The sequence below is a fragment of the Aythya marila genome, assembly GCF_965140915.1.
Source record: "Aythya marila genome assembly, chromosome: 1".
NCBI classification, from domain to species: domain Eukaryota; kingdom Metazoa; phylum Chordata; class Aves; order Anseriformes; family Anatidae; genus Aythya; species Aythya marila.
Genome location: NC_139042.1, coordinates 7,642,694 through 7,670,693, shown reverse-complemented (window position 1 = coordinate 7,670,693; position 28,000 = coordinate 7,642,694). Strand labels below are relative to the sequence as shown.

At 44.9% G+C, this 28,000-nt stretch overlaps 1 protein-coding gene across 3 annotated transcripts in view; it reads right to left on the bottom strand.

Moving 5' to 3' along the window:
• Window positions 1-28,000, bottom strand: part of RAB30 (RAB30, member RAS oncogene family) — a 47,326-nt gene continuing 19,326 nt past the window's right edge. Inside the window, exons 2-6 of one of the 3 annotated variants that reach the window (XR_014319136.1) lie at window positions 14,945-15,045; window positions 13,370-13,453; window positions 9,403-9,586; window positions 5,821-7,321; window positions 31-783 (exon numbers count right to left, since the gene is read on the bottom strand). Coding sequence is in view for 2 of the 3 variants with exons in the window: in XM_082780444.1 (XP_082636570.1) it covers window positions 7,071-7,321; window positions 9,403-9,586; window positions 13,370-13,453; window positions 14,945-15,037 (612 nt within the window). In the remaining variant the exon portion in view is untranslated. Of the gene's footprint in view, window positions 7,322-9,402; window positions 9,587-13,369; window positions 13,454-14,944; window positions 15,046-28,000 lie in introns of all 3 variants that reach the window. The other 2 variants (XM_082780444.1, XM_082780443.1) reach the window with 2 other exon arrangements.

Here is a 28,000-nt window from a genome sequence, read left to right as displayed (position 1 = left end):
ACAGATACATATGTAAGCAATTTCTAAGTATAAAAAGGACATTACAAATGAACATGAAGTATCATACATTCACCATCCTGGTCATCCAAAATACATTCCTTTCACAACCTCACTGTACCACACTTGACAACAGGAACTTAGAAAAAAAAAAAAAAAAAAAAAAACAAACAAAAAACAGACAGGTCCAATGCTTCTGACAGTCTATGGTTCACAGGGTTCACAGTTTGGCGATTTGCTAACACCTACACCCTTTCCAAAGACAGCACTATCCCAGCAACTCGAGATAAATGGTCTGACCAAATGTAGGGCATTTTCTCCACTGAAACAGTTGTGCTTGATCATCACAAAACATGTCCGCTCCTCATCCTTTTGGCCATGTGTTTAGGACACTTAAGCAATCAGGGTTCTTGCTAGAATTCTGTACATTGTGCTAAATTCACAGTTGTTGGGGAAAATACAGCAGGTCTTTGCAAAACAGCTGAATGTGTGGGAAAAACTCCAGTCCAGGATATTCCTTTAATGCTGTGACTTCACTGGCATGGAAGTTGCAAACAAAATGCTGCTTTTAGTGCCTAAGCAGGCTTCTAAACTACAATTCAAGCTACAGATGATGGAATAAAATGTACTTTGTTTGTGGTGTAAAAAGAATTACGTGCTTCAGTATTGATTTGTTAGTAATCAAAGCTGAGAGTAATTCAGTTTCTCTTCTGTGGAAATGAAAACACCTTTGTAACTTCTCTAAAAATTATCATAGCTTTTCAGGAAAGAGGAAACATTTTAGACCTGAAAAAAAAAAAAAAAACTAAATGTAAGGCAGAGTATGGAGAACTTGTCAGTTAGATAACATTACAAAGGGAAACAAGCCAGTAAAGATAAAATTAAAATGCCTACTCAATGTATTAATGAATTCAAATGGGATCTGGGTGAGTCTTTCTGTATAGATCAAAGGCAGTTGGGCAAAAAAAAAAAAAAACAACTCATGATCTGAAAATTCACAGAAGAGCCAAATGTGTGCAGCAGAACAGAGTGAAGTGAAAATAAAAGAGGAGCAGAAAGAGGCTTGTCCCATATTGACAGCTGAGTGACTGCAGCTGCTCCAGTCCCAGGGGGTTTATTTATTTATTTTTCTTTTGTAAACAGCTGTGGGGAGTGAAATGGATGTGACATATCTGCAGTGCATCTTGTTGTGCTAAAAAATATGGCACGTTTTAAACTATTCCTCTAAAACCCAGTGAGAGACTTGTCACTCAAAGCCAGCATAGCACCAAGCAGTGGTGTTCCCCACTCCCCTCATTAAATGGCCTTTTCTCCCCCAAAATATTGGCTTAGGAAGTTGTTATTTTTTTCCTTTAGTGCTATGTGGAGGCCCGTGCTAAGGCTTTCTTCCAAACAGCTTGCAAGAGTGGAGGCAACAGCAGTGCCTGAAATCACCACCGCCCTCCCCGTCATAAACCAAACATTTCATCCTCACTCCATTAAAATGTCAAAACAATGTTCCCCGCTCCTCCACTCCCCTCTCCATAAAGGCTCGGCTGCTGGGGATGCTGTGGCTGCTGCATTTACTACAGCTCATGCCCACAGTGTAACCCAGAGCCTGGGTGATACCAGAGCACTCCCCAAGCAGAGCATCCCAATCCTGGAGCATCTCCCCATGAGGAGAGCAGCATCCGCCTGCGTGTTGGTGATGTACTCGCCTGCACCATCCACCACTGATTCTTCACACCTGAATCTCTTCTGTTGGTCCCACAAAAAGGGAAACTCCTCACAGGCTGCCCTGGCTGAGAATAGGCTTGTTGAACTAGTTAGGTTTATGCTTTCCCAATAAGAAAGTCAGGGTGGCCCAGATGACAAGCCATGGATGCTGATGTAAACTGCATCTTCTCAGAATCATGGGATCACAGAATATCCCAAGCTGGAAGGACCCTCAAGGATCATCAAGTCCGACCCCAGGCTCCACACAGCACCACCGAAAAATCAGACCCTATGTCTCAGAGAATTGTCCAAACACTTCTTGTACTTGTGCAGGCTCGGCGCCATGACCACTGCCCTGGAGAACCTGTCCCAGTGCCCAACCACCCTAACCCTACTTCTAACAACCCATCTTCCCTGGAGAACCTTTTAGCACAGCTGAAAGTGTGACTCACACAAGCCATGTCATGTCCCTAGGCACCAAGGCTGGACTCCAGAAGATGCTCAGCAGGGACAACTCCGTGGTGCCCTCACAAGCATGCATGTCCTTGGGAGTGGTGTCCCAAGATAAGCAGTGGAAAAAGCATTGGCAAAGGTGGCATCTGCTGCTTCAGCTGAAGACTTGGTTATTTAATTATAGCACTAACCAGAGCTAAAATTATCTTCTGAACTTGCTGGAAAAGGAGAACGGCTTCAAAGAATGTGATCACATCCAGGAAGTGTTAATAGCTAGATATTAATGTGAAAACAGCATCAGAGAACAGCACGGCCAGCTCCTGTTTATCCACAGCCAGGAGAACTGAGCTCTTAACCCTGGCTGTACTCTTAAAACCAGAACAACCTTTCCCTGACAGCATTTACTCATTGTTGTCTCGGTTTCAGCTATATCTGGGTTTTCTTTGCCCAGTTACCCAGCTGACTGTGCTCTGAGGTGCACGTAATGGAGATGACATTTCCTCTGGATCTGTGACTCCCAGTTTGTAGGGGGGAAAAAAGAAAAAAAAAAAAAACACAACCACACCCATAACTCCCATGGCATAGTTTTCACTTCTGCTTTAAGTTACAGCTCATTCACATGAGGGGAAAGGGTGCGATTGCATCCATGGGTGATGACAGCCAGCCACCTATCTGGGCTGGATATAGCGCAAAAGGCGGCTTTGGGTCAGTTCAGCTCGGTGGTGAGTGAGGCAGTAGGCTGATGTGGGAGTCTGGCATCTCAGCCAGCGCATTAACCCTGTCGTCTGTTCTTCCAGCCAAGATAAATCCTAAACGGAGGCAGATGGGAGATCTGTAACCTTTACAGGACATTCAGCTACATTTCAAGGGGGTGATTGCATTTCGAAGACACAACAGGTTCCAGTTTGGGCTGCTTTCTTCAGGATGCACTCATCACCCATGGGAGATCAAGCAAGCAGCTCCCCACCACTCGTTGTCACCAGAAATCAGGACTGTCCTTCAAAACGATGATCCTTTGTGGACAGTAACTAGAGCAATTATTACCCACAGCAACAAGAGGACAGACTCAGTTGATACGAGCAAAGAGAAACTGGCTTCAAGAGCCATGTTCATTCAAAAAGCTTATAAAAGATCTGAGGAAGAAAACATTTTGATATAACAGCTTTCACTGAGCTGTCACTATTAGAATTGCCCAGAGCATTTCCTTTGGCTCCAATGAGTTTTCTTGTGAGCCCTAATGTACATCAGTTTTTGGGAGAGTTCCCACGCTTGCTCACCGGGAATACAAAGTGTCCTCTAGAAACACATTTTCTAACTGAATAAACCCAAAAAGGTCTTCTGCTTGGTAGATGTTGGTAGGAGCAGCACGTGTAAGGGAATGGAGTACTTTGACACTGCAAGTGACAATACAGGAGTCTCAGGTAAGACCCAAATTCATAATTATTAAAATCCAGAGCAATCAAAAGCTAAGTCATAGATGCATTTTGTAAGAGGATGGGATTGAGGAAATCCCGAGAGAACATAACCATCTCTTTATGCTGCATCTTCAGCTCCACCCAGCCATCTTTCCCCTGGCACAAAGGGCTGTACACGGTACACACTGCTGGGATATGCTTTCTGGGACTGCGTCTCCAGTCCCATCTGACCACGATGGCACCACAGCCCCCCAAAGGGCAGCTCACCCCATATGTTTGCTTGGCATATTTTAATTGATGGAGAATTTCATCTGTTTTCCAAGTGAATTCAGTCTCTGACTACAGAAATTATGTAAGCTCAACATCTCAGCATGATTTACGGACAGTTCTTCAATGCTGAAAAGGCAAGACAAGCAGAAAAACAGCTGATACAAAACCCAGAGGGTCTGACCATAACCAATTGCATCCCTTGTAAGCAAAATCTCGGGCAAGCCTGTTGTCCCACGTGTGCGCACCGACAATGCTTCTGCATCACGAATTCCAACTTTCCCTCTTTTCAAATCACTGTCTGCTGCGTCAACCTCAGCCTGCTGCTATTATTACTGATGCTGAAGGAATTCAATAGCCATTAACCGCTAAACGTAGACTAGCAGGAGCCCGCTGTTACCGATACAGCTATTTCCAAAAAGACAAACAGCACCAGCAGGCTCACAGATTGTAACGGCTGTTTCACACGTTCTACAGCAAAGAACAAAGTGTCTTATCTGACAATTCATGACATGTGGTTTTCATTAAATAATGATCACAAAGCCACTTAGCATTCAGCACAAATATGTATCCAACTGCATACTCCAACTACTTACCTGTAGATCAAATTGAGATTTCAGTATTAGAGGTAGGAAGAGGCACCCAGTGTCCCCTTCTTCTATAGAGTTCATAATTTCACATTTTTCTATCATAACTCTCTTGGAGGAAAGTTTGGACTTCTTTTTTTTTTTTTTTTTTTTTTTTTTTTTTTTTTTTTCCCAGCACTTGCTCTCTGATGTGGAACAGAAGGGAATTGCAGCTTGTGCCAGCAAACTTGCGTTGCAAACATCTAACACAAAATACTCCAGAAAGTACCTCACAAATAGTGAGCAGATGCATAGAACATTTAGTGTTTTACCCAAGATCATCTCAATCTATCAGTAAGAGCTTTGACAAATTAAATATGAGTAACATTGATTTTTAACTCAAGTGTTACCCTATGTGCAACGCCCCGAGTCTTGCTCCAAACAACCTCAAAGCTGTGCAGAACCAGCTGTGTCAGGGTCAGGTTGTCTTCACGAGCTCACATCAGGCTGCATTTGGCAATCTGGGGAATGCTCAAGGAAGACAACGCTCTCCAGCACAGGCTGTACCACACAATCCAGAACAGCAGAAGCCACCAAATCCCACACGTTTCTAAATCCTCTAGGTTACATCATGAGCAGAGACCAAAAAGGACCCTGACAGGCCAGTGCGTCAGATGACATTTCCCCAACATCTAACGCTTACAGCAGCACTTTGCAAAGTGTTACCTAAATGACAAGCAAGATTTGTACCACAATTTCTACATCTTCATTTTTAGCACTAGTCACAAAAGAAGTGACCTAAAAATAGCAAGAAAATATTAAAAATTGACATATGATACACCAGTCCCTCCTCTCTCAAAGACATGTAGAGTCAGCTCACCATTACAGATCAAAGGCACGCCATGATACAGCCCAAGGAAGTCTTTTCAGGAAAATGTGAAAAAGCATTTTAAAATGCTACTTTTTTATTATTATTATTGTTTTCAGGATGAACTTACTGGCAACTTTTATGTCAATACAAAAGTTCTGTTAATAATCTTCAGTAAATACCAAGTGATATTAAGGTGATTAACTTTAAATTACATTGTATCACAGTCACGTAACTGCCAGGAGAGATTTATCCAGATCAGCTAAACTGAACTCAAACTTCTAAAACTCATTTTCCATGAGTGCATTCACTATCTCTCAATTTTGCTATAATGTCAGTGTGTAAATTTACAATGCATTATTCGCATATGGCACTAGAGGTGTAGTAATAAATTCCATAATGCTTCCACTTCAGGGGTTTTGTAGAAAGAAATTGCCTAACAGTTACACATACACTGGAGTCTGAGATTAAGAGTACAAAGCATCGAGTAAATTAAATGACTCTACAGCCCTGAATGTGAAAGCTACTCAAGCAGAGAGGAGAGAGGCCAAGAAGATACCTTCAAGAGCTCCTCAGAGAACAGTTCCATAAGGTGATCGTTGGATGGGTCAGACACAAAATGATGCCACCTGCAACCTGCTGCTATTTCCACTTCACGTTAGAAAAAAGAAAAAAAAAAAAAAAAAAAAAAAGAAAAACTTCTGCAAAATTGTATGCCTGCCTTTCAACAGGAACTGTATCTACAAGCTTTATTTTTATCCCAGACATATTGCAGGCTGCCACTTCAAACTGTGCTCTCTTTGAACCCTTAGGCACAATCAGTGCACACAAAAGATTTTGGTCGTGCCTGGTGCATTTTTTCAATTCCACCAATAACTTTTCCCAAGGCTAATTTTTCACTTTAGGACAATACTAATTAGAGGTGGGACAGTTCATTTTCTTATTTATTTATTTATTTATTTATTTTATTTCTGGGAAGTCCTTTCATCCTGTGTTGGATATCAAAGAAGCACAGTCCTTTCTCACTATGTTCAAGCCTAGAAAAAGAGGTAATGGGATTTTAATGAACAGTGCTTATTAGCGTTCTTTTTCTAATCAGTCTAAGTTACACATTCAGAGGACAGCAATGTAGTAAGACTACGCTTGGTCTATGGAATATTTGCTGAACTGCTAGCACCAAAGGAAGCAATGGAGCTGTAGCCTTGTCTTCTCAAATCCTTGTCTGAAAATGTTGACATATAACTTTTTTTTTTTTTTTTTTAATTCCATGTTTATGAAAGTGCCTATAGATGAGAGATGTAACACTATTTCAAACACCAGTCCTCCATGGAGACACGTGGGCAGACACTATGTACACGTCCTAAGAATTCACTTGGCTGGCAGTCCAGATGATTGCCAGTGTAGTCCAGGTTCAGTACGCATCGTTGTGTTGTTTTTTTTCTTTTACAAAGGACCAAACACATTGTTTTGTAAGAGAGATCTTGAACTCTTCAGTGTCTTCTCCAAGAGAGGTTGATCTCATCACCTGCAGAAGGAAATGCTCACATTCTGCATTACACGAACCACTTGTCCAACTCTCCTTTTTCCTTTCCCACTCCAGAAACTGCAAGAAAAAATTAAATTTAAACCATGTTATATTCTGCTACGTTGCCATGCAGCTGGAGCTGTCAGCCTGCCATGCTTCTAGGTCTGCAGCCTGACTCAGGGGAAGTCAGATGGGTCAAAGTGGCAGGAATTCCCTCCGAGGAGATAAATCCCGGCAAAAAATCCTGTGGGCCCATGGTGGATGGAAAATCACATGCCAGCTCTTTAATTAAAATTACAGCAAGTCAAATAGCTGATACTTTTCCCCTCTCCTGGTAAGGGGGATGAGACATTGTTCACAAGGGTGTTCTGCCGTGCCTCGCTGATCAGCCGACAGGCTAAGTCCAGGAAGAGTTTTTCCACATTATCCGATTCTTTCGCTGAGGTTTCCAGATAGTACATGTCCTGTGCTTCGGAGAACTCTGCAGCTCTTTGCTGGGAGACTTCCCTCTTATCGGCTAAATCAATCTTATTACCTGCATTGAGGGAAAATTGTAGAAAGGGAATTAATGTGACTTCCAAAACAAAAGAAACAGAAGTTGATACAGGACGAAGGAGAGTTCGATGCTGTATGTATGCATGGGTAGGGCTTTCGATGTGAAACTCAATGCTTGCTCTCCCCTCCAAATAATGGATTCCCTGATACACAGGCCAGGTTCATTTAATATCAGCTCACTTAACAGAACATGCCCTGTGAACATCCAAGTCCGTCAGCTTTAATTTAGTACCAGTGCATCTGTTTGCTGCTATCAACTGACATTAAAGAATTTCCATTTTAATATCTATTGAAAATTCTCCTGCTCTGGCTCTGAGGAGCACTTAAAATGTCAATTATAGCACGTGAGACACTAAGTGTGATATTTCTCATGTCGTTACAAGCTTTAAAGGCAGTCTGGTGCAGAAGGCTGCTTTCCTATCTTAATTAAATATCCCTGTGACTGATTTGGCTGCTGAGGCTGAAGCACAGACAGGCTCGGGGGCACTCACAGAGCGAGGTGGGGCAAGGAACCAGCCCCCTCCTTCAGAGAGATCATTTTAGCAGGGAGTTGATTAATGCCTCCAGCAACCATCTGATATGATTACAGCCTATTACAGGCCACTTCACTTCAAACGTGATGTCTTTGCCATAAATTAATCTTACAAAGAAGGTAACAGAGCAGGGCCTGTGATAACAAGGGGCTGTGTCCAGGGACTTGTCAGGTTCAGGAGGAAACCCCTCCTGGCCTCGTGTCTGGAGCTGGCGTGAGAACCAGCAGGAGAAGACTGCACTAGCAAGCCATTTCCCATTGCCCTTCTTTCATCCAATATTCCTCTTCTTTCCCGATGAAGCAATTTCTTGGACCCACTGTATACACTGCAGTTACTCTTTCTAAACAAATTCTCACTCAACGTAAGCACTTTATAGGTGTTACCATGATTAAAGTGTGTGCTGTGGAAGTTATTTATATTTTATGCTGTAGATGCTAATAATTAACTTAATGTTCCCTAAAAAATCTTATGTACATTTGTTAAGTCATTTATTGTGTATTTCTGAGCCATTTGTACATGTGCCATACTCTTCTTCTGGAGTGTAGTGAGTTTCTTGTATGGCAGCTCCTTAAATCCCAAGACTCACCTGCAATACCACTGGGGCACGTAAAGCTCAAAAGACCTTTAAAGACACCTTAAACATATTTTGTAATCCTCTAGATTTTTCTTTTAAACAGCAAACTATTAAAGGAAATAATGACACTGCAATAGGAAACTTTCGAGCTTTCCCCAACTTATTTTTCTGTTGTTCTTTGTATATTCTTGGGCCTTTAAAAGCCAAGTCCTGACTATCAGATACTGAGAGCAGAGCACACAGAAGCACGGGTAAGCAAAATAACCTTCACCTCGCATATAGCAGACAGATGGCCTGGGGTCTGTTTTAGCTTGAGTTGAAGCTGCTAGATTAACATGGCATTCAGTATTTATTTTTAGGTTTCCTAAAATCCAGGCAAAAATAACCAGTTTTCCAGCTCTGTCTTACCCATGAATGCTAAGATCCACAGAGCCATTGCATCCTGGTCTGCTTCCCACATCTTGTCCCACTTAAGCCAAGACTCCAGCTGTCCACAGCTATGGGGTGCATCAACCCACAGCCATCACCAGCTTGAGCAGATCCTCATATATTTGTGGAGATCTGAGCTGGGAGTCACAAGGGATAAGTCTGCATTCTTAGCTCTGCCATGATCAATGCTTCAGTCCCCTATGGGACCAACCCGAGGGAAGTATCCACCTCTGCACACAACAGCCTTGAGGCTTGAGACAGGACCACAATTTGAGAAGCAGCTAGGGTGCCCTGAACATCTCCACCAGCATGTTGGGGTTGTCTGCAGGAGGAATGGTCCAAGCGAGTGTGTTTAAGGCACCAGCTGCACCCACACACGGTTACAGCTCTGCTTTATTTGCACCAGTTTGAGCCTCCTGCACCTCCACGACACGCAGATCCGCTTCTTCCTCCCTCCAACACCTCCATCTGCCACCAAGTGCCCACCATCGCTGCACCACCCCGCCAGGGAGGCCCCTGACTTACCCACTAGCACGGTGATGACCTTATTGCTGGCGTACTGCTCGATTTCTCTCAGCCACTCGGGGAGGCATCGGAAGGACTCCTCGCAGGTGATGTCGTAGGTGAGTATCAAGGCGTTGGCGCTGCGGTAGTAACTCTGCGTTATGGACCGGAACCGCTCCTGTCCTGCCGTGTCCCAGATCTGCAGCTTTTGGCACAAAAAGGGGGAGCAGGGAGAGGAGAAAAAAAAAATCATTTTAAGTTTTTTTTTTTTTTTGCTTTGGTAGAAGCACTGTTTTGACCTAAATGCCTCCAGGGTACAACCACTGCTGGGAAAACACTTAGCTCTTCTCCCCATTGGCTTTCCATCCCCCAACCTTTTTTTGCTTGTTTGTTTCCATTTCTGCCTTTTCAAATTGAAATGCAAGGCACAAAGTCAGCTGGCATTGCTGCCGACTTCCCCAGCAAGCTGTAGGTCCATCAGTGTTCACAGGACTTGCAGCATCTCCCTTGGCCGGAGCTGTTGGCCTGGAATTACAACACAGGCACCAAAGGCAGGAGGTCTCCTCTCTCTTCCTTGCCCTGCAGTCAAACCCACAGCAAGGTCTGTTCCAGAAGGAATAAGGAAGCCACTCCTGTAGCTCCCAAGGTTAGTTAGTTATCCCGAGATGAAGCACTGAAGGGTGGAAACCACAGGAGTGGACAAAGCTCAGGTTTGCAGCTGAAGGCTCATCCAAGGACTCCGACATGTTTCCTCTACAAAACTTCAGACATCCCGCCCAGCTGCTTGCCGCCTTCCTTCCTGATGTGTAGAAGTGGCTGGCAGGTCCCTAACTATAGCTAAGAGGTCATGAGCTTAACCGCTGTTTGGCAAACTCCCTGGGTCCAGAAAAAACAACATTCATTTCCCAATATGAAACAAACATGTACCATTTTTGTAACAACCATCTGACAGCTTTTGGTGGCTCATCAAAACCACAACTTTTCAAAAAGCAGGCAAAGAAAAGCATCCCAAAAGAAAATATTTCAGCATAAAAGAGCATTTCTCTGCTTCAGCTTTTATTTTTTAAGCACCCCTCCCTGGAACTTAGTATGCAAAAGGCTGATTTCTAGCCAGAATCCTGTGTACTTTGGGAAGAACAAGTTAAAAGTATTTGAAATTTTTTCCGTATTTACAGCTGCCCATAATAGAGCAAGCCTTGTTCTTGCCCAGTTCCAGTGTCAAACTATGTCAGCTACTCATCATAAATATGTGAGATTGAAACAAGAGCCCCCATTAGCAGCTTTCAGATGTGGGGTATGATTCTGAAAAAGTACATTTTTGCAGAGGAAGGAATTTGCTGCTGGCTCACAGCTCCTGGCACCTTTGAGCTTAATTTCTCAGCATAGCTGTGTTTAAATAGCTGAATATGGCACCTGCAGTTAAGGGCCACACGAAACCATGTGTGACATTACTTGCATACAAAATTTAGATAACAAACAAGTTCTGTTTAAAACAAACCAACCTACAAACTTCAGTAGATAGAAAAAATACAGATAATTTTGCTGCTGTTGTTTTGCAGCTATTTCCCAGGAAAAATATATACAGCTTTGTCTAGTGGCTAACTCTAGTTTGCATTTCATTTATTGAAAAGATCTCTGTCAGATTAAGACTTGATGTGACCATGCTTTTCCACCGCTTTAATGTAAGGGACTTTGAAATCAAATGGGGGAGAGGGTTTGTTGCTGGCCAGGCCTGTGACTCTACCTGCAGAAAACAGTTACCTGGATGTTAATTTTCTAGGAGCCAGATGATACTTTCCTCTCCCCCAGCATTTTCAGGTATGTTCAGCTTTCTGCACATGGACATTTTCACCAAGTGCAGTAAGATCACAGGTACAATGCACTTAGTACATTTTTACCAAGTGCAGTAAGATCACAGGTACATCACAGGTACACAGCAGAGCCTTGTGTTTGTAGCAGTGAGGATGCTTATCTTTGACTGGCACTATAATTACTATCGAATGTGTGTAGCCTCTCAGTACATACATTGCACATATTTTTGGTTTTGTTAGAAATGATCACACACATATATATAAATAAAATAAAATGCAAAGGGCTGTCTTGGTTTATCTGCCAGCGAGTCTTAGTATCCACTCATATCTGAAATGGCTTGCACACAACTCTCATGCTAGCAAGGCTCTCTCCTCTGACTTTCAAATGCAATTTTAAAGCGAGAAAGTATTTTTCCCAGAAATTGATTCACACACACACACATGTATTTTTTTTTAAGTCTTAAAACCTCCTTGGTGAATGGCTCTGCTCTGACCCTGGATCCCAATGCCATGCAGGAGATGCTGCCTGGCACTGAAGCAGTCACAGCTTGGCACTGTTCCATGAGCTGGTGCCTCGTTTGACTGAGATGTCATTTTTTCCCCTCTCAGCTCTGAGTCATCCCTGCTTTTCCCACTTATTAAATGTTTACTCTCACTGGCGCTGCTTGCTCAGAAAGTTTCAGCTACAAGCTCAGTCCTTGCCTGCACCAATGCAAGAGACAGAAAGGAATCATTTTGCCTTTCAGACTCTAAGACTTGTTCAAATACCAAAATGTGTCCTAGTAAGCTTCTTCCCACACTGCTCTCATTGTGGCTCTCCAACTTACTCCAGTCGTGGGCATTGGGAGTGGGCTTTTTGGGCTGTCCTCCACCTGCTCAGGCTGCAAGGCCTTTTGGTCAAGGACCGTCACTTGCCATAGCAAACGTACAGCTCTTCACACAGCAACTTGTGCAGCAGGGTGGCAGCCTCTTGATATGCTTCTAAAATCTGATTTCCATCTGATTTTCTACTCAAAAAGCCTCTGCACTGAAACACAGGTGGAAAAAAAATACAGGGCTGAAAATCTGCGCAAGTCCACTGTTTCCATCCCATCACTTGCACACCCTTAAAAACGAGTCTCTGTTCACCCAGCCACTGTCACACTGCTGCCACTCTCCCACCTGCTCATCACTAGAGAAGATGAAGGTATCAAGGAAAAAAATGTTGTTTTTCACTTCAATGCCCATGGGTTTAGTGCAGGAAAAACAATTCCAGGTGTCAGGGACCCTGTACACCTTGACATCAGAGGCTCATTCTCTTCTCCCAACTCTCAAACGCCACAATAGCTCTGGTGAAAGCTCTGCTAATGACTTAAGTGGTGCCAGCCAACATCTCTGAGCACTAGAACTGAACCATGGATCCCATTAAAGCATTAACTTGGGCCCTGGTGTGTTTTAGCCCAAACAAACTAGCTCCCTGCCAAGCAATACCCAAGCTAGGTTCAGGAGGTAGCATGGGACAAGGAGTTTCCCAGTGATTATTTGGTTGCAACCACCCTATCTTGGAAGCTGAAAGAGTCAATAGTGAGACACTGCCCAACACAAGTTGAGTAAAACCTGTTGACCAAAGCACCAGCAAGCATAACATATATTCTTTCAGGTCTATAACTCAACAGAAGTAGGAAACAAGCCTTCATTCTGCAGAACTGCACCATCCCAGGAACCGGCCATCTCAGGAGCAGGAGAAAACCTTTATCAGGCACATCCCAGTGGGAACTCAACAGATTTCATCTTACCAGCAGTGCAGTAAATGGAAGCTGCATTGAAATGCTTCTCTGCGCTTTCTCAACCCCTGCCAGGCACCATCTCTGTGCCTTCTGAGCAAGAACAGAGCTTTGCAAGATCTCATAGAACCACAAAATGGTTTGGGTTGGAAGGGACTTTAAAGATCACCTAATTCCAACCCCCTGCCATGGACAAGGACACCCTCCCACCACACCAGGTTGCTCCAAGCCCCATCCAACCTGGCCTTGAACACTTCCAGGGATGGGGCATCTCCCCTTTCCATGCTCCTGATGGTGCATTTTCGAAGACATGACAGGCAGCTCTGGACCTTCCAGCAGCAGGCATGCTGCAGCAAGAAACCCAAACTACAGTGCCACCGTATGAGTTTATACTGAAAACCATCAGGTTCCTACCTTTACTTTTTCACCATTTATCTCCACGGTTTTAATCATAAAGTCAACTCCAATCGTGGCACCTTGGCCTGGTGGGAAAAGCCCCTGAAAGAAAACACAGTTTTGTTTAACAAGTTGTGTAGCAAGGAAAACTTCCCTCTGGGTGCCCATCCTTACTTTTTCCCATCCCTACTCCTCCCTTGCTCCTTAGACAGGAGAACACCTCTAAAGGAATTGCACTGAAAGACGTGCCCGCTTCCTTCACCACACAAAGTAGGGGGGACAGAGTCCAGGGCAGGCTCTGCACACTGATCCATCTCCACAGCATCCATCAGAAGAAGCCACAAAATCCACTGCCATCTCCTCATTATGAGAAAAGGAAAACGTATAAAGTGAAAACGGAGAGAGGAAAAACCCTTCTGCTTCTGTGCACTCAGAAGAGGCAGGGGAAAGGCAGGTTGGGTCCCTCTGACCCAATTCTCCACCGCCTTGGAAGAGATGAGAGCCTTCCCTCTGCCCTCTGCCACAGTGAGGAAAGGGATCCCCAGGGCACCCCCAGCAGCTCCTGAGTGGCCAGATCCTGCCCCCAGAGCACAGCCCATGGCAGGCAGTGCTTGATTTTGAGAAAGGAGCAACAGCCAACTGAACAAAAACAAGCAGAGCTTTCTGATTTCTGGTGTCCCAGCCTGCAAAGCCGTGTTGTTTTTGGGGCACATCCATCCCCTATAGCAGCAGCAGCATTGCCAAAGCACAGGCAGCAGTGGCGGCTGCAGACTTCGTGGTTAACCCTTTGGGACTAACCAGCTTCATTGCCAGCAGCTGGTACAGGCAGAGAGCATGTTTAACATCACTACAGTTTTAAAACTTAAACTGATGATTCCCAGTAGGGATTGCAACAACAGCAACAAAAGAAACATAACTTGCATTTTATAGTACACCGTGCAAACTCTTCTCTGAGCCCAAATCACAGGTGCCTAGTCCTCTTCCTGCTGTTCTGTTACACAGAAGGAGGGAAAACAGTCCTCAAACCTTTGGATTTGATTCATTTTCCCCAATCAGGCAGATATGAGCTCAGCTGGCCCCCACTGTTACTGCAAGCTTTTCAGGAGCTGCTGTACGTAAAGCCACAAACACAGGGAGCACAGATTTTTCCCAGGCAATGCAACATCTCATTTTGCTGCCAGAATCACACTCCACTGCTTCAAACCATCATTAAACGCCCCTGGTAACGTTTCAGGTGCAATCCCTGGCCTGATGTTTAACAGAAGACCCTGGGCTGACAGCCCAGGACCCAGATTATTTAATCATTTACTAATGGACAACACGAGAGAGAGTTCAGTACAGCAGCAGGCTGGTCCACCCTGGAGGGATGGGATGAGAGGTCCATAGGAAATGCAACAGGAGGTCCTAATAAACCAGAACCCCAGGAAAGCCACACACAGCACTAGTTACTGATGCAGTGCTCATGCTGGTACTTCAGTACAGATAACATGGATGCTGCAAGCATGGATAATAAAAGCCTGTGGAGCGGGGGTGCTGGTGGAGACCACCGTGCTCCCATGCAATGCCCCACGTCTGGCAGGTGCCCGACCTTACCTGCGTGAAGCGTCGGACCAAGCAGGTCTTCCCCACACCAGCGTTGCCAATTAAAACAATTTTGAAGAGGAAATCATAATCTTCCATACTCATTTACGCAGCTGCAAGAGAGAGAGGAGGTGAGACAGTGTGAACTAAGGGCAGCAGTGGCCAAAGCTGCGTCTCCCACGCTGAACGTCCAGCTCCACCACAGGACGGCTCTGATTTTTGACTCCCTCCCGCTAGAGAAATGTCCTTTCATTCCCACTGAACTTTATTCCTCCAACTATCAGCACAAAGGTCTTCCCAGCACGCGTGTGGCTCCCCAGATAAGGGACAAGAGCCCTTCCCACCCCGCCCCAGTGGCAACACGCAGGCAGAGTCCACCTGGGCCAGCAACGTCAGCCACTGCACAGCCACGACCAGTTTTTGGCTTCTGTGACATCCCACGAGTCATCGATGCTGCATTTCAGCAGAGCAGGGATCGGGGAGGACACGGGTGTAGAACAAACAGAGCAATTGGTTAGAAATAAAAGCAGCGGTGTTTGCTGTAAAGAAAAGTTCATTTGCTACAATATTAGTAGGGAGCAGGGGTAACAGTTTGGCTGAAGTATATTAACAGAGGACTTTAAAAAAGGAAGAAATATTACTAATAATGTTGCAATTATGATGATTTATTTTTTTTTATTTTGTGAGGATAGCTTGGTATAGAAGTATCAAATGGGAAGAGAAAACAGGAGGTTCAGGGGAACCCAACACACACACATCCTGTGCAACCCCCTTGCCAGGATGCATGGACTGGCTTTTTGGCAATGTGTCAGATTACAGGCAGCATTGCCTACGTGGGGGAAGACCTGTCAGGCTTCCTTCAGTCCCATAAAGCACAGAGAAGGCCAAGCAGACCCATGCAGCTTGCTGCAGCTGGGCAAGGAGCGAGGGATGCACCTCCATCTCCACAGCACCCAAGGGTGCTGCAGGCAGTGTGGCCAGAGGAGGGAGTTGTAGCCATCGAGACAGGCAAAAGAGATTCGGTCAGAGATTTGGGACAGACAGAAAACCCACAGTACTAAGGGATGTGGTTTTGGGATGGGACTCGGTAGGTCAGGTGGACAGTTGGACCTGATGATCTTGAAGGTCGTTTGCAACTGAGGTGATTCCATGATTCTGATTGTATGACAAGGGAGAAGAAGGGCAGTGTCCCAGAGCGGTTGTGTCCAAGAAAATACTGGTGTTAAAGACCTGTCCTCAGTCCTGGTCTGTAGTAATGGCATAGGACAGTAAAGAGACAGATCCATGAGCCATCAGTTGGGATATCTGAGCACGGTACCTAACCTACCAGCACATATAGATTATGGATGAGTAGACAGAGCCAAAGCTGGGAAGCACAGAAGATGGAGGGTGGTGAGGAAAAGGCAAAAATACGGGGAAAAATTGTATTAAGGAATTGCTATCCCCAGTCAAGCTCCAGATTGCTCACAGAGTTGGGTCAACCCAACAGAGCACACCGGAACAGCTCTCCAAGCACCACCATGCACCTGATGGACCTGAAGGCAACAGAGGGGTAACACTGATGCAACTGCTTGGTGTCTATGTGACCCTTGACCTCTCCAGGAGCCTAAAAAAAAGCTAACCTCACCAATCAGTGACTAATGACCTGCATCATGTTGGCAGGCGGTCAGAAGGGACGCAGCTGAGTCACTACAGGGATGCCTCATCGCTGAGCTGGAGATACAGTCACCTGCATGGTGCCACCACACAGCAACAGCTGGAGCAGCTCTGAGGATGCTCAAACCTCGCAGGAGCAGGACCCTAAAAGAGCAGGCTTTGAAAATGCTCTGGTTTGTTTTCTGGGACTGTTATGCTGTGTGATAGCTTTGTACTTCCCATGCCTGGCTTTCCCTGGATGATAAAGACAGTCTTAAGAACATGCTGATGGTACTTATAATCAAGGCTAAATGTTAATGCACGGCTTCAAGCTTTCAGACAAGCCAACATGAAGAAAAATGTGATCATCTACTAAAAGCTATTTCAAGACTAACGAGACTTGCTCAGCACTAGATAATTATCCCTGGGATTCTTCAAATCCCAGAGGGCATTGCTTCCCTGGAGCAATTTCATTTATATTACTTGTACCCTAAACAATCCAACATTCAAATTTATCTTCTCAGGAAGCTTAAAAATAAACTTCCTCTGCAGATCTTTGAGCTCAGAAACACTAAATGGCTCAGACATACCCTAGAGTTATGTCTGATCCCCTTCATTAGGCTCCAAGACTAATCGTATGTGATAACGACCCCAAACTGGAACTGAAAGAGAAGCCAGGGACATAAAGCAAACGGTGCAACGATGAGATTAAATGCCAGAGCTAAAGCAACAGAAAAAGGGTACAGTGGGAGTGGGGGCATGGGAGGGGAGGAAAGTACATGAGGGGTACTTTGGAGGGAGAGCAGGCAGCCAAAGCTGACCATCGCTGCCCTATCACCCCCAGCCACAAAAACTGCTGTTCCTCCCTCGTGCATGCCCACAGCCGCAGACAGGCAGCCCCGAACAGAAAGGCATTGCATCAGTTACCGTTACGAAATCGCCTCCTTCGCAACTCAGCCTTTCAGCCAAGTGACCTTTCCTGCTGACTCAGCCTCCCGCAGCCCTCCTGCTCCCCGGGGAAGATGTGTCTCAACCTCTGCCCGCTCTCTGCTCTCCTGCTGGGAATGCGGGTCTCAGCAATACATCACACATCACTTCTTTTTTTAAAAAGGATATTATTTTCTTCTTTTTCTTTTTATTTTTTCTCTCTTTTTTTCTCCTCTGTTTTTTTTTTTTTTTTGTGCTTCTAGGCACGGGGCTCTGCCTTGCATCAGGACACTGCTTTAGGGCACTGGGGCCGCAGCTGCCTGTCCCACCCCCTTTGGCACAGACAAAACCCTGCAGCAAGGGCAGGGAACAGGATGCCCACCCATGCCTCAGCAACCCTTCACCACCAGAACATTTGTTTAAACCACCACTCTCATCAGAAACTGGGCCAGCTATGGCACAGAGACATGCTCTAGCTTGCGGCAGGACAGAAAACCAAGTTTCATGGTTTTTTTTTTTTTTTTTTTTTTTTTTTTTTTTACCCGGAGGCAGTTTGTACATCTCGCACCCCAGCCAAGCCCCAGCCGCTTGTGCCTGCCATGTGCTGCTCCCACCACTCACAGGTCAGGCACGGATCTCAAAATGAAGGAGTTTTGCAGGGTTTTATTTAACCGAGGTCACTGCTCTGCTCCATTTCAGCACTCAGCCCCTCATGTGGATTTCATGGGGCAGGAACAAGTGGCCAAGATGGATGACTCGAAGCTGGGTGACCACATATTTAATCCTAATTCAACCAAAAGGCTGTTGAGATCCCTCCGTAACGAAAGCGCACAGCAGGGATGGGTGCTTTCACCCCTTCTTCCCCCCTCTGCAAGTTCCCACAAGCAAGCTGACATGGAGACATTCAGAAAAAGACGCGCAGAAGCCACGGGCTGCCTACCCTGTGCAGTGAGCACCGGTGCAATCCAGCAGTCCTTCCCCCTTCACCCAGAGCCCCAGTGAGAGAAACTCTCCTGTAAGCGTGGTCAGCAGGACCTGGCCTTCTGCTTTACCTTGCTATGGGCTCTAAATGTGAAAGCACAGCTGATGGAGAAGGGAGATACACGCCCACCTGCTTCTGATCACCACATGCCACAAGGCAAGGAGCTTATCTGCGGACACGCTTTACAGAACACAGTTTCCAGGCTTGATTTAATTTATTCCCCACATGATGTCCTCTCCCTGCATTTGTTCTGTTCACCTATTAGTTCTTCCTGATCCAATTCAGTTTACTTCACAGTGTTTACCATTGCCCTCTCTACCATCTGAAGTATTTTTCTTCTTTTTGCAGTGATTTTTCAGCCATTACCTCGGATGGGCACAGAGGGTTCCTCATCTCTGAATGGCTTTGACTGTGGCGTGCTCAATCTCTTTGAGGAACAAATAAGCGGCAAAAACATGAGGCAGAGGTTTAAAAACTATCTGGGAGATGCTAATGGCTTTAGAGTGATCAAGTTCTCCTTCAAATGGATGAAACTCCTACCCTGCCTGTCCCACACCATTTTTTTTACTGGTGAGTCTTTGTAGTCACTGCACAGAACACAAGTATGAATGAGGTTTTCAGTTGGTGAAGAAATCCCTGGCACTTTTCTCTCAACTCCTTTGCTTGAAGAAGAATTTTCACCTCTAGGCTTGATAAGAGCAGGTTCTAGGATGATGGTTTTGCCTCAGCTGTTTTGGCCCATGGAGCCAAAAGTGAAGTGGGAGACTTCAAAAGGGCAAGCCTGTCTTGGTCAGCCACAAGGTGTGCCAACCTCTGCCTGCAACCTCTGAAGATCACCAGATAACGCGTCCTCAGGAAACACGAACAGCCTTCATCTGAAGTCAAAAATCTTTTATGTCTTAGAGAATGTTTCAACACCTTTGTTTTAGAAAAGCAAAACAGAAATAACTTCTTGTTTCTTTATCCCCACAACATTTCAGTCCCTCCTGACTTGCAGAGGCTGGTGAGTCCGTGGAACCACAGTTCCAGCTCTGTAGGGCCAGGTGACAACCAGAGCAGGAAGCACATTGCAGAGCATGGCATCATCATCTCTCCCTACCACTTCCACTCGTGGATTTTCAGTTCCTGCAGCCTGCAGGAGTGTCAGAGACATGGGTATGTTCAGCAGCGGTCAGGGGACCACTGTCTCCAAATCCGAGCATGCTTAGTGCAGCCACCTGATTCAGATCCACGCATGGTGTTTGGTCATGCACGGCTATCCACAGCCTAGGGTTCAATCCCCACTGCAAGGGCTTCTCCCCATTTAGGGATAAAGAGTGAAACTGAGGCACTACATTAAGCCAGGCACTGCACTAATATGCATCCCAGCCTTATCCCACCTCAAATCCTCACAACACACATTTACCAATTAGACACAGAGAAGAATCTGCAGCCTCTTCCACCTGCTGTATCTATCTGGTAGGCCAGGGTGGGTTTTGATGTATTTACACAACTCAAAGAAGAAAGATTTTCTGCTCTTCATCGTCCAACAGCTATAAACAAAAATAAATTTACCTAAACAACTGAAGTTCAAACAGTAACTGTTTTGTATACAGATATTACATTGAAGGCACATGCCGTATGACCCAGAAAATTCATCACTAAAGCTAAGATTTCAAGCAGAAAATTATTCCTTGCAGGCCAGAAAATTGCAGGGGACTCAGTTCTGGACATGCTACTGCATTACGTAAGGCAGGATAAAATATTTTCATTTCCAGAGCACCTGCCAACCCAAGCAGCATGTGCCTGCCAAGCATGAGCCCAGCTCATGCCCCTCTGAGAAGCAGCAGCCTGGATTTCCTCCCACCCCTTGCCCAAGTTCCTCACTCCTTCTTTTCACAAAGTTTAATTTTTTTCCACCCAAACAGAAAGAATTAAGAGAGACTTCATCCCCATTAGAACCTGGATCAGCACAGCCCTACTCTATGCTCTCTCTGCAGAGGCAAAGCCACTTGCAGATGGGATCCATGCTCTCATTTAGGTAGGATATTAAAATTCCAGGGCCATTTTTCCTAATTCTATAGAAAGATTTATCGCTTACACATAGGGCTGCACGGTCTGGCATTTCTCATCTCCTCCCATCACACTTTCTGTTCCAGGGGAGCAGCACGCAGCTGCCTGCACACTGGCAACCCTAAAGGTGTCTCTTCATCAAGGCTAGTCCCTTGCAGGAAGGGAGAAGGTTTCAAATGAAGAAATGCCATACTTTTAAGTGTGATTTCCCATGCAGAAACACAGATTAATTTAGTCCATGAGCCACCTACTACACCCAGCACCTCCAGGGTGCGTGGGGCTTACAGTGCACTCACACCACCACTGACAAATTCAGGGTCAGTAAGTCCATCTCGCCCTTCCAGGAGACACTGAATTACCATAAAAGTAGTGCAGGGAAAATTGGGGGGTTGCTGCCCTGCACGCTGCACCCTCATCAGCATTGGCTGACATCTGCTAGCCCTCCAGAAGTCTAGACAAATATTGGGGAGAAAAAAAAAAAAAAAAAAAAAAAATCGGCAAATTGCATCCAAGGCTTCCAGCTGGAAAAAGCAGTGTATTGTGAAAACCTCAGCCCTACACAAAGTTATTTGGACGGATTCCTGCCCTTAAGCCTCTGCTCAGGATATTTCTTTTGCAGAAACAAAGTGAGCTAAGTGGCACAGTGGCTAGTTCTTGCGTCTCACAGAGACGTTTCTATACATAATAGAAAAGCTAAAGCTGAGGGGCTTCCATCAATGACTGCACAGAGCACACAGGCTTTCCCCTTACTTCTTTTGCCACCAGGTAAAATTTGGAGCTCAGTGAACTACTTCAGTCAGGTCATGGTTTATATGTTCCTTCTCCATAAGCTTCTCCATAAGCCAGCAGGTAAATCCAGCACCAGTGTCATTCATTCCCACAAACCCATTTCTAATGCTCTTCAGTACTGGGAATGGCCACAGAGGTGCAAGATACCACACACTGACAATAAGTTATATTCCATCAAATATATTTGAGGACTGAACTGTTAATCAGTGATTATGTTACTCACATAGATAGACAAACTCTCTAATTTCTGCATTACTTAGGAAAAATCTCGCATGCACATTACCTGAAAAAAATAACAAATAGAAAATCCATTTCTTTAGGACTGAAAAAAAAAAAAAAGTGCTGACGTGCACATCCACCATTCCAAATACCAAGCTGTGTACTGCACAGCAACACATTTTTGCATGGAAGAGGTTAAAGAATCAACCAGCACAGCAGACAGGCTGACTTCCAAGTGTGGAAAACTGCACTGCCAGAAATACAGCCAAAAATGCTGCTTTATCCACTCAAAAACAACAGTCTTTTCCCAAAAGAAAAAAAAAATACAAAATGATTTTTATTTTTTCTAAGCTACAGCCAAGCACTAACTGAAATGTGCCTTGCATGGAAAAGCCAGAAAAGTTTTTTAGGTCCAGCTTGCTGTAACTGGGAGCTGTATTTTAAGCAGATGCCCCCCCACCACAGCTGAACCAGAGGGAGAAGCAGCAACACCAGCTACGTGTGGCAACTCCAAAGGAGGAATGATTCATCTTTGATGCCGAAGAAAAGTTTGTGTGTCAACTGGGTAAAATGCAAAGTCTCATGATGTGTGAGTTCGTGGGGTTGGCATGGTTTCAGTGGTGTCGTGGTTGTACGTGGAGATATCTTGGCGCTGGGTGACAGAGTTCTGATAAACATTTGCTAGATTAGACTGACACCACCATTTTTGATAAGATAAGGGAAAAGCTATCATAAATATAGGATTTGGATATTTACCAGAACATCATGACTCGTATGAGGTTACAAATGCGGAAGTAGCATAGCTGTATGTCATTAACCAATGACATAAGATGCACCATGAAATATGAATGTGTACAATAGATGTTTGGGGTTATAAATGCTTGTCCAAGAAAACTTGAGTTTTAACTATAATGATGCATCTTACTGCTGTTGATCACTGGGCTTTGTTTTTGTCAGAGACCATGATATGAGATTTTCTTTTCAAAAAAATGCTTGTAAGATTTTGTTTTGTAAGAATGCTTTTTTAATTTAAAAAGAGGAGTTATTTCCACCTCTTGCTTTCTGCTCAAGTCAACTTGTGATTTACTGGCATTTACGTCACTTCATCAAACCTAGCAGAAGTATCAAGGAATTAAGCCTCATCTAATCTTGCTTTCATGTGGCTGAGATCAGCGTCCGCAGGGCTGTGCACCCTGTGGCACCCAGGCACCCTGGGGCCTGGACTGTGGGGTCCACATGGCACCAAGCTCCTGTGTTGTGCTGTTCCACGCTGTGCTATGTCATGCCACATAACTGGTGAGGACATGCTGGGCCAGCACAATGGCATCCCACGGTTTCAGGCCTTCTATACACCTACTGGCAATGCTTTGCCTAATGCAGCCCATTTCCACAGCCTGTCAAGGTCCCTCTGGAAGGTAGCACAACCCTCTGTCAGCCACTCATCCCAGTTTTGTGTCATTTGCAAACTTTTTGAGGGCACACTTTGCCCCATCATCTAGATCATCAATGAGGATGTTGAACATAACTGGATCCAGTACCAACCCCTTAGATACTCCACTTGTCACAGGCCTCACACTAGACTTTGCTCCACTGATGCCACCCTCTAGGCTTGGTCATCCAGCCAGTTTTCAATCCCTCAAGCTGTCTGCCCATCCAGCACATACATCAACAGCTTGTCTATGAGGATCTTATGGGGCACAATTTCAAAGACCCTACTGAAGTCTATGCAGACAATATCCACTGCTCCCCCATCACCTACCAGGCCAGCTATTTCAACACGGAAACTTATCAAGTTGATCGAGCATGACTTCCACCTGACAAATCCATGCTGACTATTATTGATAATTTTCTTGTCCTACATGTGCTCGGAAATGGTTTCTAACATCAGTGCTCCATCACCGTCCCAAGGATCAAGGTGAGGCAGACCAGCCTGTCATTTCTTGGTTCCTCATTCTTGCCTTTCCTGAATGTAGAATTGTTTGTATTTCTCCTGTCCTCAGGCACTTCTCCAAGTCACCATGACCAACCAAAGATTATTGAGTAGCTCTGCAATGACATCTGCCAGCTCCCTCAGCACTCTTGGGTGCATCCCATCAGCATCCATGGACTTCTGTATGTCCACTTTGCTTATTATATTCCCTGCCCTGATCCTCTTCCACTAAGGGTACATATTCCTTATTCCAGACTTTCTCCTGGTCTTCCTGAAGGTGGTTCTGCTAGTAAAGACTGAGGCAAAAAAGACATTCAGCAGCTCAGCTCACATTTGGTTTTGTCATTAGAAGAAAGAAAAAAAAAAAGGAAAAAAAAAGCTTTGTATATAGAGGAGGTGAAACGACTTTGGAAATAACTATTGAACATAGAATCACAGAATCATAGAATATCCTGAGTTGGAAGGGACCCAGGGTGCAGTTGGCTCTTTTGGCTGTCAGGGCACACTGCTGGCTCATGTTCAACTTGCTGGCAATTAGAACCCCCAGATTCCTTTCTGTGGGGCTGCTCTCCAGCCTCTCATCCCCTACTCTGTACATGCAGCCAGGGTTGTCCCTTCCCAGGTGCAGAATCCAGCACTTGCTCGTTAAACGTCATGTAGCTGGTGATTGCCCAGCCCTCTAGACTGTCAAGATCTCTCTGCAAGGACTCTACACCCATGTCTGAGGGCTTCACACCTTGAGCCCAAGTAACAGCACAGACAGCAAATCCTGTATTTATGGCAAACCAGGGTCTTCTAACAGTACAAGCACCTATGGTGAGAAATGCAGATTGACAGGGTGGTCATACACCAATAGGGGCTGCAGGCCCAGGATTATGTTGTGAGAACACTCCTCACCTGCTTCAGCACCAAGTCACTGCTCACACAAAATAATCGCTGAGCAATAAGGAACACATGGTGCTGCAAAACTTTCATGTGTATCACCACAAGCAAAAATGGGTAGAAATAAAGTATTTACACTGCTTACATGGTGACTAGGCCCCAAGGTGATATGTCTGTGGACCAGACTGACAACTATATGCCACAGAGATGTCCACCTCAGGGTGGCAACAGGACCTTGATCTCTACTGAGAGTGAGCCCCAACATATCTCCGCTAATGGGGATGAAGTAACGGTTCAGCAACACTGACAGCAAGATCACAGAATCACAGAATGGTTTGGGTTGGAAGGGACCTTAAAGCCCATCAGTTCCAACCCCCTGCCATGGGCAGGGACACCTGCCACCAGACCAGGTTGCTCAAAGCCCCATCCAGCCTGGCCTTGAACACCTCCAGGGATGGGGCATCCACAGCTCTTCTAGGCAGCCTGTGCCAGGGCCTCACCACCCATTTTGGTGATGTGGCATCACTAAAAGGCTTTGGTAAGAAAAAGTGAAATTGAGGCTTATGATGGGGCAATAATTAATGTGGGTGAATGGTAAAGGATCTTTGCCTATTTGAGGCAATCAAAAAGCTAACTGTTATATTAAAATGAAAGTTTGCTGCTTGTTCAAAACGGACAACAGTATCCACAAATATATATATATGTATGTATATAGGCTTCTGGATTGGTGGCTTGGGGCAGATATATCAGACTTACAAGCAACATTTCCAAAATATGATAATAAATCAGCAATACCAGCAGTAAAGGGAAGAATTGATAAGCAAGATGAAAATCATTCTTGACATCATACTTCATCCATTAAGTTGATCTTATTAATATTCTGTCAGACTCACCTCCTGAGGAACAGACACAGTACCTGTTAATCATCTCTGCCAGGTTCAGTCTGCATCCTGTTTCACCGAATTTCCAAAGAGAAGATGCATGCCCTTCCACTACAGTTACATGCACTTGTGCTAGTTCTCTTAAAACAGTAAGAATCAAAGCCAAGACTGCAAAAAACAAGACACTGCAGCTGTTATGTGCATGCACTGTAGAAACTGATGAAGGGACAAAGGGAGGAAGATAGATCACAATCCTCTGGAAATAAATAAATCACATCCTTCTTATTTGGACAGATAATGTTTCAATGAGAGTCTCAATCCCTAAACAGCATCTCTCATATGTTTTAAATCACACTCTGAAGCACAGTAACGAAGTCTTCCCAAGCCAATTGAAGTTGTTTTTTTTTCCAGGAAGAAGCGCAAAATTATTAGGGCAGTTATTAGCAGCATGCAGGTAAGTTGCCTTAAGTGGGTCATCTGCATATGGATTTTGTGAGGCAGCATCTCCTTGAGGACCAAGGGAGAGGCTAGCATCTCCAGGGCTATGTGCTGCTCTGCTGCTGCCTTGGCACATGGCCTCAGGCAGGCCATTTAGCTGCCCAGCACTTCCATGTACCCAGAGGTAGGAGAGAACAAGGCAATTACAAAAAGGATTTCAGAAAGCAGTAGCATTTGCCACTTTGCAGCACTTTACCTTGAAGATGCAAGAGTCTCAGATGAGGTGTAAGAGCAGACAAGTCAAAAGGCACTTAAAAATAAACCGGCTGTGTTTGTTTCTGTCTCGTTTGTCCCAGCCCTCAGCATTTGTACAGAGCTAAGAGAAACCTCCTGAGTGCCATTGCCCGGCAAAGAGCAATTCAAGAGTATAGCCTATTATTGCAGAGCAGGGTTGTTAAAAAAGTTTTATTTTGTTTTGTGTTTAACAAACACTTGCATGAGGATACAAAGCAGTAATGTTTCAAGCAGAGGCTTCTTTCTCAGCCACACACTCGTCACAAGCCAGCCACGCTGTGTGTTATGCATCTGTGCAACCATAATGGGAAAGGTGGCAACTTGCAGCAGTGCGTTTGTCTTTAAGGAATTCTGCCTTTGTTATGCACTTTAAAGGAAAAATTCTCTTCCAGAAATTAATACTTTTTGAAAATGAAGTGATGGAGGAGTACCATAAAACAGAGTTAAGAGCTACAGACCCCTGTGAAGATGGCAGAGGAAATGCCATAGCATCAGCTAACAGAGACAATTAATAAAATCCTATTATTTCCATAAAGAAAGCACCTTTTACCTGTAGCATCATATATGCTTGTGCGTTGGAAGACGCAGAAGGGCACACACAAACATTTCTTTCTCGTAACAAAACCATGCCACCAGTACAATTGTTTTCCCCTCTAAAAAATGCTGTCATTTGACAGCAAACCTTCAGCTGAGCTGACAGGGAATATGCAGGCAGCTGCACTTCTGCAAGGAAAGGCTCCAGAACATTTTTAACTGCAGGAATCTGCCAGAGCAGCAGATGTTTCATGAAAACAAATTGTTCAGAGGGAGGAAGAAAGGGGAAATAACAGAGAGACTTGGGTGTAGCTTCATGACTGGTTTAAGTTGATCTAAGCCCTGCTGCCTCCAAGGGAAGGTCCCCAGCTATTCCCAGCCCTGCCAGCTGGGACCCGTTCCAGATGGGAAAGAATTTGGGGATGGGAGAGCAGAATTAGATTTTACTTGGCTCAGATCTCGGGTGTAGGTGACTGCAGGGCCCCAGATGCAGGGGAGGCAGCAGGAGCCCAGGACAAAGGACAGGCAGCAGTTCCTGCTGGCCCAAATAGCCTGAAGCAAAGTGTAAAACTGCAACTTTAGTGAAAACCCAAAAAGCTCGGCTAGAAGAAGTGCAGTCCTGATCCCTATCCTGCAACGATGCACCTATATGCACAGCAACACAGGTAAAATATACTTTCCAAATGGAAAGTCATAGAATCAGAGTCATTTAGGTTGGAAAAGACCTTCAGGCTCATTAAGTTCAACCATCAACCTGCCACATCACTCAACTATGTCCCTTAGTGCCATGTCCACACGTCCCTTAAATACCTCCAGAGATGGGGACTCCACCATTTCTCTGAGCAGCCTGTTCCAATGCCTGAAGTAATGGCAGGTATGAACTATTGCATCTATTCATCATTTCAGGATTTGTTGCAAATTAACAACAAAGCCTGCTCCAATTATACTTGCAAGAATACAGTTTTGTTTTCAGTGGAGCAGCTTCCAGCTGGAACAGGGGGAACAAAACAGGACTGATGCCACAAAACCATCCCAACCCTGTAGGTGCTGGCCATACAGGCACCTCCCACAATTTCATTGCTATAGAAAAGTACTTTAATCATCACTACTATGTCTGTAATGGCAATTTCTCATCAAGATGGCTCCTGTGTAAGGGCTTTATAAGGATATCATCAGTCTCTTCAAAGAGTGAGGAATGGACTTTATGACGTTGAAGGTCTTTTCCAGACTAGACTACAATTCTGTATTCATGTTCTGGCAAAATTTTAGCTCACATGCTAACACGTGGCCAACTTTCAATTCCCCTTATAGTTGGTTAAAGTACTTTTCACATGTCCTAAACCACTGCCAAAGTACAGTTTCCCATCTAGGGTGGCTGGCTACAATTCAAGAGGCTATGTGGGTTAAAATTGACACTAAAAGAAATCCCCAAAAGCAAAAAAGCAGCTCTTGGTGGAAGCTTTCTGCTCAAGGTCTCCTACCTCTGCAGAGACATTACTCAAATA